The 14,516-nt window shown below is 44.9% G+C and overlaps 1 protein-coding gene across 4 annotated transcripts in view; it reads left to right on the top strand.

Annotated features, from left to right (window-relative positions):
• The window catches only part of LOC116987846 (myosin-16-like), a 157,065-nt gene that overhangs the window by 125,133 nt on the left and 17,416 nt on the right, over positions 1-14,516 (top strand). For all 4 annotated transcript variants that reach the window (XM_033044100.1, XM_033044098.1, XM_033044099.1 and 1 more), the window contains 4 exons: positions 7,790-7,922; positions 8,647-8,863; positions 9,877-10,013; positions 13,527-13,630. In XM_033044100.1, coding sequence (XP_032899991.1) covers positions 7,790-7,922; positions 8,647-8,863; positions 9,877-10,013; positions 13,527-13,630 — 591 coding nt within the window. The remainder of the gene's footprint in view (positions 1-7,789; positions 7,923-8,646; positions 8,864-9,876; positions 10,014-13,526; positions 13,631-14,516) is intronic.

The raw sequence follows: 14,516 nt of genomic DNA, 5'->3' as shown, positions 1-14,516 counted from the left end.
TGTGTAGGATAGTATTAGTGTGTGGGGATCGCTGGTTGGTGCTGACTCGGTGAACCGATGGACCTGTTTCTGTGCTGTATCTCGAAATTAAAACTAATGCCTGCTCAGCATCTTTTATATTACTATGAAATCACCCCCTCATTCTCCCACATTCCAAATAATCTGGATTTGATTTCTATTACGCTTGGCTTGCAGTTAAAATCCAGAGATGCCAAATGTACTGCAGCAATGAAGTCCACCATTTCCTTGAAACACACTTTAAAAAATAATATTAGGAGTGATCCCTCTTCATAAATCCATGGCGATCCTCTCCTCTGAACCCATATCAATCAAAGTGCTTCTTAATGCCTTCTGTCTCACATTTTACCAGATGTTACGCTTTGCCATTACTGCCTGATCCATGTGACACCACGTTTAATGTTCGATGCTGAGTTGGCTGTGAGCCAGTCTTCAGGCTTTGCACTCGTTTGTTAAGTTCATTCAAAGGATAAAGGCTGGTTGGTTTTAAAACTTCAAGGGAAATTTACCTGGACTGTGTACTTTGTTTCCTGAGAACTTCATCAGCTGACTATTGACTTCCTTCTCTAAAATACGGGACAATTGACAACTGTGAATCACGCTGTGAATAGAGATGTGAGTTCAATCTCTGGGTGTATTCAATGGTTTGTTTGCATTTGGAGTGTATATGCCCCAAAGCATAGTTTTAGTTTTAATGTCGATGTACAACGCTGATACAGATACAGGCCCTTCGGCCCACCGAGTCCATACCGACCCCTGCACATTAACACTACCCTACACTTCATTAACAGTACCCTAACTTACACTATCCTACACAACTAGGGCCAATTTAACATGTATACCATACCAATGAACCTACAAACCTGTACATTTGGATGAAAACCCAAAGATCTCGGAGAACATCCCACGCAGGTCACGGGGCGAACGTCCAAACTCTGTACAGACAGCTCCCATGGTCAGGATCGAACCCCGGACTCTGGCACTGTGATGCAGTAGCTCTTCCATGTTCCAGAACCAGAACCAGGGGCCACAGTTTAAGAATTAGGGGTAGACCATTTAGAACAGAGATGAGGAAAAACCTTTTCACCCAGAGAGTTGTGATTCTGTGGAATTCTCTGCCACAGAGGGCAGTGGAGGCCAAGTCACTGGATGGATTTAAGAGAGAGTTAGATAGAGCTCTTGGGGCTAGTGGACTAGCCACAGTGAAGTACACCAAAGCCTCTACTTCCTTAGAAGGCTTAGGAAGTCTGGCATGTCCCCACCAACTCTCATCAACTACAGATATACCATAAAAAGCATTTTATCAGGATGCATCACAGCATTGTTTGGGAACAGGTCTATCCAAGCCAACAAGAAATTACAGAGAATTGTGGACGCAGCCCAGACCATCACACAAACCAACTTCCTTTTCATTGACTCCATCTACTCTTCATGCTGCCTCGGCGAGGCCAGCAGCATAATCGTGGACAAGTCTCACCCCAGTCACTCAACTCTTCTCCCCTCTCCCATCAGACAAGAGGTACAGAAGTGTGAAAACGCACACCTCCAGATTCAGAAAAGGTTTCTTCCCAGCAGTTATCAGGTAACTGAACCATCCCATCAGCAACTAGAGAGTAGTCCTAGGCTACCATCTACTGTAATGTAGACCATCACATTATCTTTAATCGGTCTTTACTGGGCTTTACCCTGCACTTTATTCCCTTTGTCCCTTTGTCATGTACACTGTGGTAGACTCGAATGGCTGGCTGGCTGGATCGCAACAAAAAAGCTTTTCACTCTACCTTGTCAATAAACTAAACTGAACTAAACTAAACAAGTGGTGCTAACTGAGGAAGAGTAGAAATAATTATTGATGGACATGTGAAGCAGCTGGAGGATGTGTAAATCGGAGGACATGAATGAAATCAGCAGCATTCCAGAAAAGGGGAGAGAGTTAAAACACATGCTGGAAATGTGGATTTAAAACTGAAATGATGGATGACCTGAAATAGTGGAATTTGATGTCATGAAGACTGGAATGTTCTGCGTTAAAAGTCGCTTTCCACCACACTCCTGTCATCTAACCTTAAACTCCACCGTTCACCCCCACACTCGGGGAGCAGCAGATCCGCCTAATGTTTGATGAGTGCATGTGTGTGTGTGTGTGTGTGTGTGTTCATTGTGTATTGTATTGTATTGAATTTATTGTCATTATCTCATAAGAGACAACAAAATTGATTTTCTTTACAGTCACGTGACATAAAAATAAATAATAATTTAAAATATATATATATTAAAAAAGCACAAACACCAAAGTCCACGACACAACATGACCCCATAGCGGCTCCAAAGTTAAGGAAGGTGCCATAGTCCAGCCAGCCTCCCCGCCGATCTTCCCAGGTGTGTGTGTGTGTGTGTGTGTGTGTGTGTGTGTGTCTGTCTGTCTGTCTGTCTGTCTGTCTGTCTGTCTGTCTGTCTGTCTGTCTGTCTGTCTGTCTGTCTGTCTGTCTCTTCCCACGATCAGTAAGGCTCTGATGTGGTACTTGGTCATGAATTTACAAATCGCAAGGTATATTCTATTATAACTATTATATATACCATATTATAAGCAGCTCTGCCAAAAACTGCCCGCCAACCATACTCTCTATTTTACTTCATTTCCTCTCTTCATAACTTTGTTGCATGATCCTGGTGCAGTAGCTAAAAGTGCCCATTTGTGTGTGGCACTGTAGTGTAGCGGTAGAGTTGCTGCCTTACAGCGCCAGAGACCCGGGCTTGATCCAGACCACGGCTTCTTCTGTACGGAGTTTGTACGTTCTCCCCATGACCTGTGTGGGTTTTCTCCAAGATCTTCAGTTTCCTCCCACACTCCAAAGATGTACAGGTTGGTAGGTCAATTGGCTTGGTATAAATGTAAACTTGTCCCTAGATTGTGTAGGGTAGTGTTAATGTGTGGGGATCGCTGGTTGGTGTGACCTCGGTGGGCCAAAGGGCCTGTTTCCGTGCTGTATCTCTAAATTTTAAACTAAACCGAAACACTAAAATATTTGCAAATAATTTGATGTACGCAACAATCGAATCATTGCATTGCATCAGACATATGGAGGGGGAGGGGCACTAAAGGGGTGGAGGGTAGATAACGACACTTAGCTCAGTGGCGATCCATGGATTGGGAATGTTTTGGGATTGGCCAATGAAACATGCTCCTCAGAGAGACCACGTTACTCTCCCACGTGGGTTTGAAATATCATTTGATGTGGATTTGCGGCAGAAATCATGCTGGTTGCACGTGGCTGATTTGCCACGGGAGGTGACGATGGTTCCACCTGGAGATTGTCACAACAGCATTACTCTGAGGGGAAAAAAATCAATTTCAGCCAAGTAGTATTGGGGAAAAAAAGATGATGTGGTTGAATTTTGGAGACATTTTGAAAAAGACAGGTTGCAGTTTTCTCATATACTTTACCACTCTGGGTGAATAAGCCCCTGTTGATAACCAACTTGCTCAGACAACATGACACGCAGCATAGTTCCACAAACGGCAGTGGAATGAATGATGAGTTGCTCTGCCCTGATGATGGAGAGTTGGCTGTATTCCCGTCACTCCTCTGGGTCATTTCACAATAACCGTGGGATCTTGTACAGCACTGGCTGGCAGACCTTTGCTTCTTTGTCTTGTGTGAAACATAACTCTCCCTGTAATGTGGCACCTTCCTGGATTATGTGCTGAACCTGAGCTCAGTAATGCCCCTGTCCCACTTAGGAAACCTGAACGGAAACCTCTGGAGACTTTCCGCCCCTCCCAAGGCTTCCGTGCAGTTCCCGGAGGTTGCAGGTGGTAGCCGGAGGTTGCAGGTAGTGGAAGCAGGTAGGGAGACTGACAAAAACCTCTGGGAACCGCACGGAAACCTTGGGTGGGGCGCAAAGTCTCCAGAGGTTTCCGTTCAGGTTTCCTAAGTGGGGCAGGGGCTTAAAGGTAGTGGTTTCATATGCTCCAACACTGATTCAGGGGCCAAATTATAGAACATAGAACAATACAGCACAACAACAGGCCATTTGGCCCACAATGTCTGTCATCACCAAACATAATGCCACGACCATCTATCATCTAGCTACACTCAATCCATATCCCTCCAATCCCTGCATAACCACATTCCTGTGCAAAAGCCTCTTAAATACCACTTTCGTCTCTACCTCCACCACCAACCCTGGCAGCACGTTCCAGGTGTGGCCACCCATTGTGTAAACAATAAGTTGCCCTGCACATCCCCTTTCACCTTAAACCTATCCCTCTGGTAATTGATTTTTCCATCTTGGGAATGAGGTTCTGACTACACTATCCATGCCTCCAGTAATTTTATAGACTTCTATCAAGACTCCCCGCAGCGAGTGGCATTCCAGACTCATACTCAATACCCCAACCGATGAAGGCAAGCATACTATATGCCTTTTTTTTAATAACCACTCTATCTACTTCTGTTGCCACTTTCAGGGATCTATGGACTTGAACCCCAAGATCAATCTGTACATCGATGCTGTCGAAGGTCATGCCGCTAGTTGTATATTTTCCACTTACATTTGACCTTCCATGGTGTAACACCTCACACATGCTCGGATTAAAGTCCATCTGCCATTTCTTCGCTATTTCTGTAGCCGATCTATATCCCGCTGTATACCTTGACAGCCTTCCCCACTATCATGAGCCCAGCAATCTTGGTGTCATCTGGAAACTTACTAACCAGTCTGTCTACAATTATGCCCAAGTCATTTATATATATATATATATACATCATAAACAGCACATATATTATAAGAGAGAGATCGATGTTCATAGGTGAGTGAAATCTGTCTTAAATTGTTTAGTTTAGATTAGAGACACAGTTTAAAGATAGTGTGGGAGGACGCCCTCTAACCCATCAAGTGCATGCTGACAATGCTCACCCAGTCACTAGTTCTATGTTAATCTACTTTCTAATCCACTCCCGACACACTAGGGGCAATTTTACAGATGCCAGTTAACTTATAAACCTTTGGGATGTGGAAGGAAACTGAAGCACTCACAGAAAACGCATGCATACTTTATAATTTACGAACTTATCTCCAAAGTTGTATTTTTAGTAAATTATTCCATTCTTTTTTATTATACTTTTTTCTTTTTTATTTCTCTTTCTTATTTTCTATCTATATATAAAAAAAATACTAGAAGCAGAGTTAATATCAATTGATAATATTAGTAATGTAGGAATGATATACATGAAATGTTTTTAATATGATATGTACCTGCCTCTAATAAAAAGATTATTTAAAAAAAGCGCATACATCACAGGGAGAAAGTGCAAACTCCATGGCATCAGGATCGATCCCAGGTCTTTGGCGCTGTGAGGCTGCACTCTGTGGTAATTACGCCCTTCAGGTTCCTCGCTGTGACACAGTTTGGCAGAGATCCAGAGTCTGTACCGCACTCTGCAATTTCAAATTATCGAGATCAGCGGAAGATGAACATGTTACAAATTAAGGTCTTTCATGGGAACTCTTTTAACACATTGATGCCTAACGTACTATTAACTGCTGGGTTGTTGGTCGTAGTATTCTTACAGACTCTAATCCCGGTGCTCTGTTTGACATTTCCACACATGGTATTCATTGTAACTTTAAGACTGCCATTTATCCACATTAACCATGGGAATGCTATTATCAGTAGGTACTTAGGAGTCATAGAGTCAGACACTGTGGAAATAGACCCTTCAATCCATCGATTTCATGCTAACCACACATTTATTTAATGTAATTACTTTATGAAAGGGACAAAGGTCATTAGTCTGACCACCAAAGAAAGAGTTCCTTTTCAAAGCATAGATCTATACCACACAGAAGCATATCCTTTGCTTCACTGTGTCGTACCAACCATGAAGTACATGTTACATTTACCAGGATTGTTGCCATCTCTGCCCTAGTAATTCAAGTTCTCATTTAGATATTTCTTCATTGTCATTCAACTACATGCCTTACATCACCACTTGAGTAGTAGGGTGGCTGAGTGGCGCAGAGGTAGAGCTACGGTCTCACAGCACCAGAGACCCGGGTTCGATCCTGACTTTGGCTGCTTTCTGTACGGAGTTTCTACGTTCCCCCCATGGCCTGCGTGGGTTTTCTCCAAGATCTTTGGTTTCCTCCCACACTCCAAAGACGTACAGGTCTGTAGGTTCATTTGTTTGGTATAGATGTATATTGTCCCTAGTTTGTGGGTAGTGTTTATTCGCATGGACTCGGTGGGCCGAAGGGCCTTTTTTCACTCTGTATCTCTAAGCCAAACTAAACTGAAGGTTGAACACTGATTTTCCGTCAAAATGACAAGAGCTCAGTTTAAATGGCCACAGATGGCATTGTGAACTGAATGTGGATGGGATGACCTGTTAACCCATCCCCGGCTTCCGGCCCCACTCCCGACTTGCTAGGTGCACCCAAAGAGTCGCAGCATTTTATTGGTCCCTGATGGATTTTGAAACGTTCAAAACTTTTTGGCGGCAGTCGGTGACAGTTGCCTTGACGCCAATGAGCGTAGCGTGTCTTCTCCTGATGTAGGTGCTGTCGTAGGTTGGACGTAGGTTGTCGTAGGTGTGGTCGTAGGTGGACGTCCTGGTTGTCGGTAGCTTGCCATAGCTTGACATTGACTAGGTGCTAGGTTGTTGTAGACATTGTCATGGGGGGTCCAGTCGCCGTTTGTTTCAGCGACCTGCTACAACTACGACAGTCGCCGAAAAAAATCGCCTAAGTTGGACGGGCCCATGACTTGCTGATCATTTCCAATTTCTGCAGTACTTTAATTATTTTCCAACTACTGATGAAGGGTCTCAACCCAAAACATAACCTATTCCTTTTCTCCAGAGATACTGCCTGACTCCAGCTTTTTGTGTCTACCCTTGGTTTAAACCAGCATCTGCAGTTCCTTCCCACACTACTTCCCATGTTTGCTGGTCTCCCGATGCCATCTGGTGGTGTATTTTGGAATTGCCCCAGTAAAGTGCAAGTCCTGTCTGTGGGGCCCAGTGGCTACAAAGCAAATCCCTGAAGTTGAAGCATTCAAACTGAAGGAAGGAGTTCTGCAGGGATCTGTGCTGGGACCGAGACCAAGCGTAGGTTGGGCGATCGTTTCGCCGAACACCTCCGCTCAGTCCGCAATAACCTACCTGACCTCCCGGTGGCTCAGCACTTCAACTCCCCCTCCCATTCCCAATCCGACCTCTCTGTCCTGGGTCTCCTCCATTGCCAGAGTGAGCAACAGCGGAAATTGGAGGAACAGCACCTCATATTCCGTCTGGGGACCTTGCGTCCTTATGGCATTAACATTGAATTCTCCCAATTTGGCTAGCCCTTGCTGTCTCCTCCCCTTCCTTAACCCTCTAGCTGTCTCCTCCCACCCTCCCATCCGCCCGCCCTCGGGCTCCTCCTCCTCCTCCCCTTTTCCTTCTTTCTTTCCCCCCCCCCACCCCCCATCAGTCTGAAGAAGGGTTTCGGCCCGAAACGTCGCCTATTTCCTTCGCTCCATAGATGCTGCTGCACCCGCTGAGTTTCCCCAGCAATTTTGTGTACTGTGCTGGGACCTCTGCTGTTTGTGATATATATAAATGACTTGAATGTAAATGTGAATTGAAAGGAATTAATTGAATTGAATACATTTTATTCACCAAGTATGCATACATACAAAACATATAATGTTTCCACTATTAGTGCTGAGTTTGAAATGTCTTGAAATCTGAAGAAAATTAATATTCTCACATTTGGACCACGACAGGAAAAAGCTGACGTCGCGACTACAGGAGGCTGAAGAGGCTGTGGAGGCTGCCCAAGCCAAGTGCTCTAGTTTGGAGAAAACAAAGCAGAGGCTGCAAGTAGAGGTGGAGGAGCTAAGCATCGACCTGGAGAAGGTGCGTCTTTACCATGTACCCCATTATGGTCTTGCAAGCTCATTCAGCAACACGATAATGTCTAGTTGGCATATAAAGAGATGACAGGTGCCTCGACCTCCTTGTAAACACTCATCGATCACCGTCACCATCTCCTCAAATTATCCGATCAAGTTAATAAGACATGACCTGCCGTGTACTAAACCATGCTGACCGTCCCTAATTAACCCATTCCCTTCCAAATGGGAATAAATGCTATCATGAAGAATCCTCTCCAATAGCTTGTCACCATTCATCTATTTGTAATAGTTTCTAATGATATGACATTCCCATTAATATCATGACACCACTTATTTAACATAACTCATTCTCTTTTCTTGATTAGTAAGGGTGTCAAAGTTTACGGGGAGCAGGCAGGAGAATGGGGTTAAGAGGGAAATATAGATCAGCCATGATCGAATTGCAGAGAGGACTCAATGGGCCAAACGGCCTCATTCTGCTCCGTTTTATGGTCTCCATCAGATGTCTACTTTCCCCGAGGTTCCCCTAACATTCACAATTTACAGTGGCCAATTAGGCAACCACCCAGTAGGGTTCCTGTTTCCTTCAGAGAGTGTCAGTGGTTTTATAATTGTCTGTGGTGAGACATAAAGTTAGTGCTCCACCCAAGCCATTAGCGTTCACTTTACTCAGGGCATATAAACTAAGTACCAGGTGAAGTTTAATGTGTTTACTCTGTCTGTAGGCAAACGCAGCAGGTGTAACCCTGGACAAGAAGCAACGAATGATTGACAAGCAGATTTCAGACTGGCGTCTGAAGTGTGAGGAGATTCAGGCCGAGCTGGAATCTTCACAGAAGGAGTGCAGGCAGTATACCACTGAGCTCTTCAAACTGAAGACATCCTATGAGGAGCTGATCGAACAACTCGACTCAATTAAGCGGGAGAACAAAACATTCCAAGGTATCATCCCTGACTCTCAGTCTGAAAATGATACCTCGTTTCCCTTTCCCCTGACTCTCAGTGTGAAGAAGGGTCTCGACCTGCTGGGTCCACGTTAACCTACAAACCTGTATGTCTTTGGAGCGTGGGACGCAACTGGAGCTCCCAGAGAAAGCCCTTGCCATAGTTGGGATCGAACCTGGGTCTCTGGCGCTGTAAGGCAGCAACTCTACCGCGGCACCAAGGCCCCTATTGGCCTCTCTGACCTTTTTCCAACCATCTACCTATCAAAACCTCCTCTCACCTGGATCCACCCATTCCTCGCCAGGCTTTGGGTCGAGACCCATCATCTGGATCGTTTTATGTGGGTTGACGTCACTTTGTTGTGATAATTGCCTATTCTTTCAAAGTTGTGTTCTGGCCTGGCCAGAATATAAAAGTTTACACAGACTTTACAACACCTGCTACCTATTACACGGACAGAGGATCTTAACTGTCCCTAAGATTACATCTTTGTCCCACCTATCTGGCTCATCCTTTGTCAGCGCCCTTTACGTGGCAACTGTTTGCATACCATGGGTCTGCAAGTAAAGAATTTCATTGTGACTTGTCACATACCACAATAAAGTATTCAATTCAATTCATCCACCTTCTCAGCTGCCCGGACTAACCTGTCCCCCATTTTCTCAATTATGATGAAGTGTCTTTGACCTGAACTATTAACTGTTTCTATTTCCACAGATGCTGCCTGACCTGCTGAGTTTTTGTTTTCAGCATTCTCTGCTTTTCGATCCGATTTCCAGTCACTGCAGTTCATATGATTTTCACTGGTGTCCTTGTTTGGTAATGCCCCTGTGATGCCTCTAGGACATTAGGTTACAGGCATTGCTAATTTCTTGTATTGGCTGACAGCCGTGGTTTAGTGTAGTGCTTTGTGTAGGATTAAGGGCATGGTTTAGTTCAATTTGTATTTGCGATGATCCTCCATACTGACATGTATCCTTTTTCACTCCATTCCTGGGCTGATTCTCCAGAGGAGATTACAGACTTGACGGACCAGCTGGGCGAGGGAGGGAAGAGTGTGCATGAGCTGCAGAAATCGAAGAAGAAACTGGAGATGGAAAAAGATGAGCTGCAGGCAACCCTCGAGGAATCGGAGGCTGCACTAGAGGTAAACACAGCAAAAAAACATTATATAGCGTGGAAACAGGCCCTTTCGCCCAACTTGCCCACACCAGACAACGTCCCAGCTACATGTGTCCTATCAGCCTGAGTCTGGTCCATGTCCCTCCAAACCTGTCCTATCCATGTACCTGTCTAACTGTTTCTTAAATGTTGGGATAATCCCTGCCTCAACTACCTCCTCTGGCAGCTCGTTCCATACACCCACCACGCTTTGTGTGAAAAAGTTACCCCTCAGGTTCCTATTAAATCTTTTCCCCTTCACCTTAAACCTATGTCCTCTGGTCCTCAATCCCTCTACTCTGGGAAAGGGACTGCATCTACACGATCTATTCCTCTCATGATGTTATACACCCCTATAAGATCAACCCTCATCCTCTGGCGCTCCAAGGAATAGTCCCATTAGTTCCACAGTCCAGCTGCGTTCACAGTGGAAGGCCTGTAATGTGTTAAAACATAGAACAGTGCAACGCAGGAACAGGTCCTTTACCCCAAAATGGATGTACTAAGATAAACTAATCTCATCTGACTACATAACCAGAGGACATAAGTTTAAGGTGAGGGGGGAAAGATTTAATACGAATCGTAACTGCTGACTTCAGTTGGTCATAACATTTCCTGCACCCTGACCCTCAACACTGGCCCTGTCATGTTTTATGCTCCATTCCCTTACTCTGCTCCCAATACACCCATGTGTGGCCAAGTACAACTCCATCTGGCCTTTACGCTACTGTTGATGCCAGTGTTGTTGACCGGACCTCCAGCAACAATGAGACAAAGTATAGGAAAGTGATCAAGAGTCTTGGGTCCTGGTGTTAGGACAATAATCTAGCCCTTAACATCAGACCGGATGAGTTAACATTATGATGAGAGAGTTGGTTGTTGACCTAAGGAAACTTGTGACCATCAATGGAGTTGCTGTAGACATGGTTAACACCTTCAGGTTCCTAGTATCAGTAACACCAACAACATAACCTTGTCCTACACACCAAAGTGGTGATCAAGAACGCCCATCCACAAATTTACTTTCTGAAGCTTCTGAAAAGATTTGGCATGTCTGCGAGGATTGTATAAATTGTATCAATGAGCTGCACAAAGTATTCTGACAAGATATACGTCAGCAGGTATAGCAACTGCTCTACTCATGACCATCTGAGCCTGCAGAGAGTGGTCAACACAGCCCAGTCTATCACAGGCTCTTCAATTCAGCGAATCCATCCTCATGGCGTTTGCATCAGGAAGATGAGAGGTGATGCCAATGTTCTTTCAACCAATAATACTAAAATCAGATTCACAACCCATTCATCTGCCTGTTGCCTGATCTTGCCCTGTGGTAAGCAGTTGCTTCATGTATGCAAACAACAGGAGTCACTGTTCATTGAGAGCTCCAACAGAGGGAACTTTTATCTTGGATATTAATGCATAATTACTCATTTTGAATTGACTGCCCATTACGCATCCAGTCTAATTTTCTTATTCAGTAGACGTCACTGAAAGTAATTAGGGATCTGGTGTGAAATGGATGGCTAGTTTTATCATCTCCTATTAATTCATTTTTGCTTTAATCAACGTCAGTGACCTTTGTATTTCTTTGTGATTTATTACTCAATGACAGTAGAGATTGAGAACATTCTGCGAAGATGAACTAAAAGATTGTTTCCCATCGATTAATGTCGACAAGCAGTGATGCAGAGAGCTGGTGCCTAAATGATTCATTACATTTTCCTGTCAGGAATTGAAATGATTCCTGAGGGTGCAGGTATTACTGAAAGTGATTAAAGTTGGCAAATGTGTATACAACGAGAATGGAGTTGGTTCCGTGATAAAGAAATAAAGTGGAGGACATTTGGAGTGCAAGATCCTCAATATTGCAGAGGTTCATCATGAGCCAATTTAAATAACACCATTTTGTAGCAACAAGCAGCAGAAATTACTGGATAGAGCAAAGGCAACTTCCCTGCTGTTGCTCCAGCCTGTCTGTGTCACTACAATGACATTAGTAACTCTCCATACCTGCACAGCATTTCCCAGGTATGTCATGACTACAGGATCAATCCAATTGACCTTCTTTATTACAACCTTCCTTATGACAACACAGAAGGAGGCCATTCAGTCTATTGTGTCATAAAGGCAATGTGAGAAAGACAATGTTACAGTGGTCATGTGGGCTTTCAATATGCAGGTAGACTGGGATAATTAGGGTGGTACTGGATCCCAAGAGAAGGAATTTGAAGAATTTACAAGAATATTGCCCTGAATAGGTTCATGTATGAGAAGCGTTTGATGGCACTGGACATGTACTCGTTGGACTTTAAAAGGATAAGGGGGGGATCTCATTGAAACTTACAGAATGGTGAAAGGCCTGGGAAGAGTGGATGTGGAGAGGATGTTTCCACTAGTGGGAGTGTCTCAGAACAGAGGGCACAGACTCAAAATAAAAAGACGTACCTTTAAGGGGCTATCCCACTTGGGTGACCTAATCCGCAAGTTAAGAAGAGTGTTTTCGACCTTCAAGCTCGAGGGCACTCCCTGGAAAGCCTCGAGCTGGATCAACCGCCCACGTTGAAACTGCGAGCTGGATCGACCTTCTGCGCACACACACACACACAAACACATTTCAAAGGCGGGGGCCAGGGAAAGCGGGGGAGCGCTGTCTGAAATTCACACCCGCGATGAAGAGGAAGGTAAAACGGCTGCACAGTAACAGTAAGTCATTTAGAGAGCGGGGAGGGGGGGAAGGGGAGAGAAGTGGGGGAGAAGGAGTGGAGACACTTTAAGAAGTATAATAAAGTCTAGCGAGCATTTTACCTACTGGTGGGTTTTCCCTGGTCCTGAAAACTCTAATGAGCCAATCAAAATGTCCAGTCAGCGAAGGAGATTGCCTACGGCTGCCCTCGACTGCCTGTAACTAAATAGTGACCCCACTCCACTGCACTACCAGTCAAAAAGAACGATGCCGACCAAATTTTACTCGCAGGAAAATTTTTCAACATGCGGAAGTATTTTCCGCAACCTAGCTGAGGCCACAAGGATTCGGGAACTTCCCTCCAGCATAAAGGAGATTTCCAGCGACCTCATAGGACCTCCTAGGACCACGTGTCAACCATGCTGCGAGTTTGAAGGTTGAAGACATTCTTCTAAACTTGCAGATTAGGTCGCCCATGTGGGACAGCCCCTTTAGAAAGGAGATGAGGAGAAATTTATTTAGTCAGAGGGTAGTGATTCTGTGGAATTCATTGCCACCGCCAGCTCTGGAGGCCAATTTGTTGGATATTTCTAAAGCGGAGAATGATAGATTTAATGCCCTTGAAAAGTAAGTCAGGAGAATTAAGTTAAAAGGGAAAAATAGATCAATAATGATCGAATGGCAGAGCAGACTCCATGGGCCACGTGGCCTCTTTCTGCTATTTCTTCTGATCTTAAGATCGTCTGATTAGCGCTGGGTCCGTTACTTAGCGTGAGGCTGCACACACTTGGCCATCTATACTTTCCCTGGTTTCAGGCTGAAGAAAACAAGGTGGTCCGGCTGCAACTGGAACTAACCCAAGTGAAGGCGGAGATTGACCGGAGAATCCAGGAGAAAGAAGAGGAGTTTGAGGCAACACGGTAATCTCATTCACTTACAATCATCTTCAATCTTCAATCGCTAACCTTGCCGAACGCAGTAGGGTACAAAAGCTGAGCAAATCTGATCTGAAATGATTGGGGGGGGGGGGGGGGGGGGGGGGGGTGAGAGTTGGGTTGGGTGAGGGAAAGTTTAATCCACTCTAATAAGGATGGGGTTAGATAACGAGCTTTGTTGCAACGTTTGATTAGGCTGCATTTATTAGTCACCTTCAAAAACAAGGGAAGGAAACAGAAATTCTTTATTAGTGAAAATAAAAGAACGTTCTAAGATGTAAAATCCAGGTGCACGTATTGTGCGGAGTTCATTGTCATCACTGACACTTCATTTGACTTTAAGGTAGAAGAGCCACTTCCTCACTGTACAAAAACATCAGGTTCAAATTGCAAGGGGTTTGCACGTACTCCTTGTGACCAGTTGGGGTTTTCTCCGAGTGCTCTGGTTTCCTCCACAGGTGTGCAGTTTGGTGGGCTAATTGACTGCTGTAAATTGCCCCTGGTGTGTCATTGAGCTAAAGACTGCCTCATGATCAGGACATTGGTTGGGACATAGGGGGAACCCCAGAAACATCCAGCTATACTGCCCCCTACCATTATGGGAGGATTGGGCGGCACGGTGGCGCAGCGACAGAGTTGCTGCCTTACAGCGCCAGAGACCCGGGTACGGTGTGTACGGAGTTTGTACCTTCTCCCCGTGACCTGCGTGGGTCGGTACAGACTCGGTACAGGCTGAAAGGGCCCGATTCTGCGCTGTATCTCTAAACTAAACTAAACTAGACTGGGGCTGAGTAGTGGGGTGGTTGAACCGAAGTCAGAGCCAGTATAATTCTGTATACATGCATTTCCATCCCCCTGGCCTCAATGCTTT

The sequence above is a fragment of the Amblyraja radiata genome, chromosome 26, assembly GCF_010909765.2.
Source record: "Amblyraja radiata isolate CabotCenter1 chromosome 26, sAmbRad1.1.pri, whole genome shotgun sequence".
Taxonomy (NCBI): domain Eukaryota; kingdom Metazoa; phylum Chordata; class Chondrichthyes; order Rajiformes; family Rajidae; genus Amblyraja; species Amblyraja radiata.
Note: the sequence above shows the minus strand (reverse complement) of the source record. Positions and strands in the feature narration are given on the sequence as shown.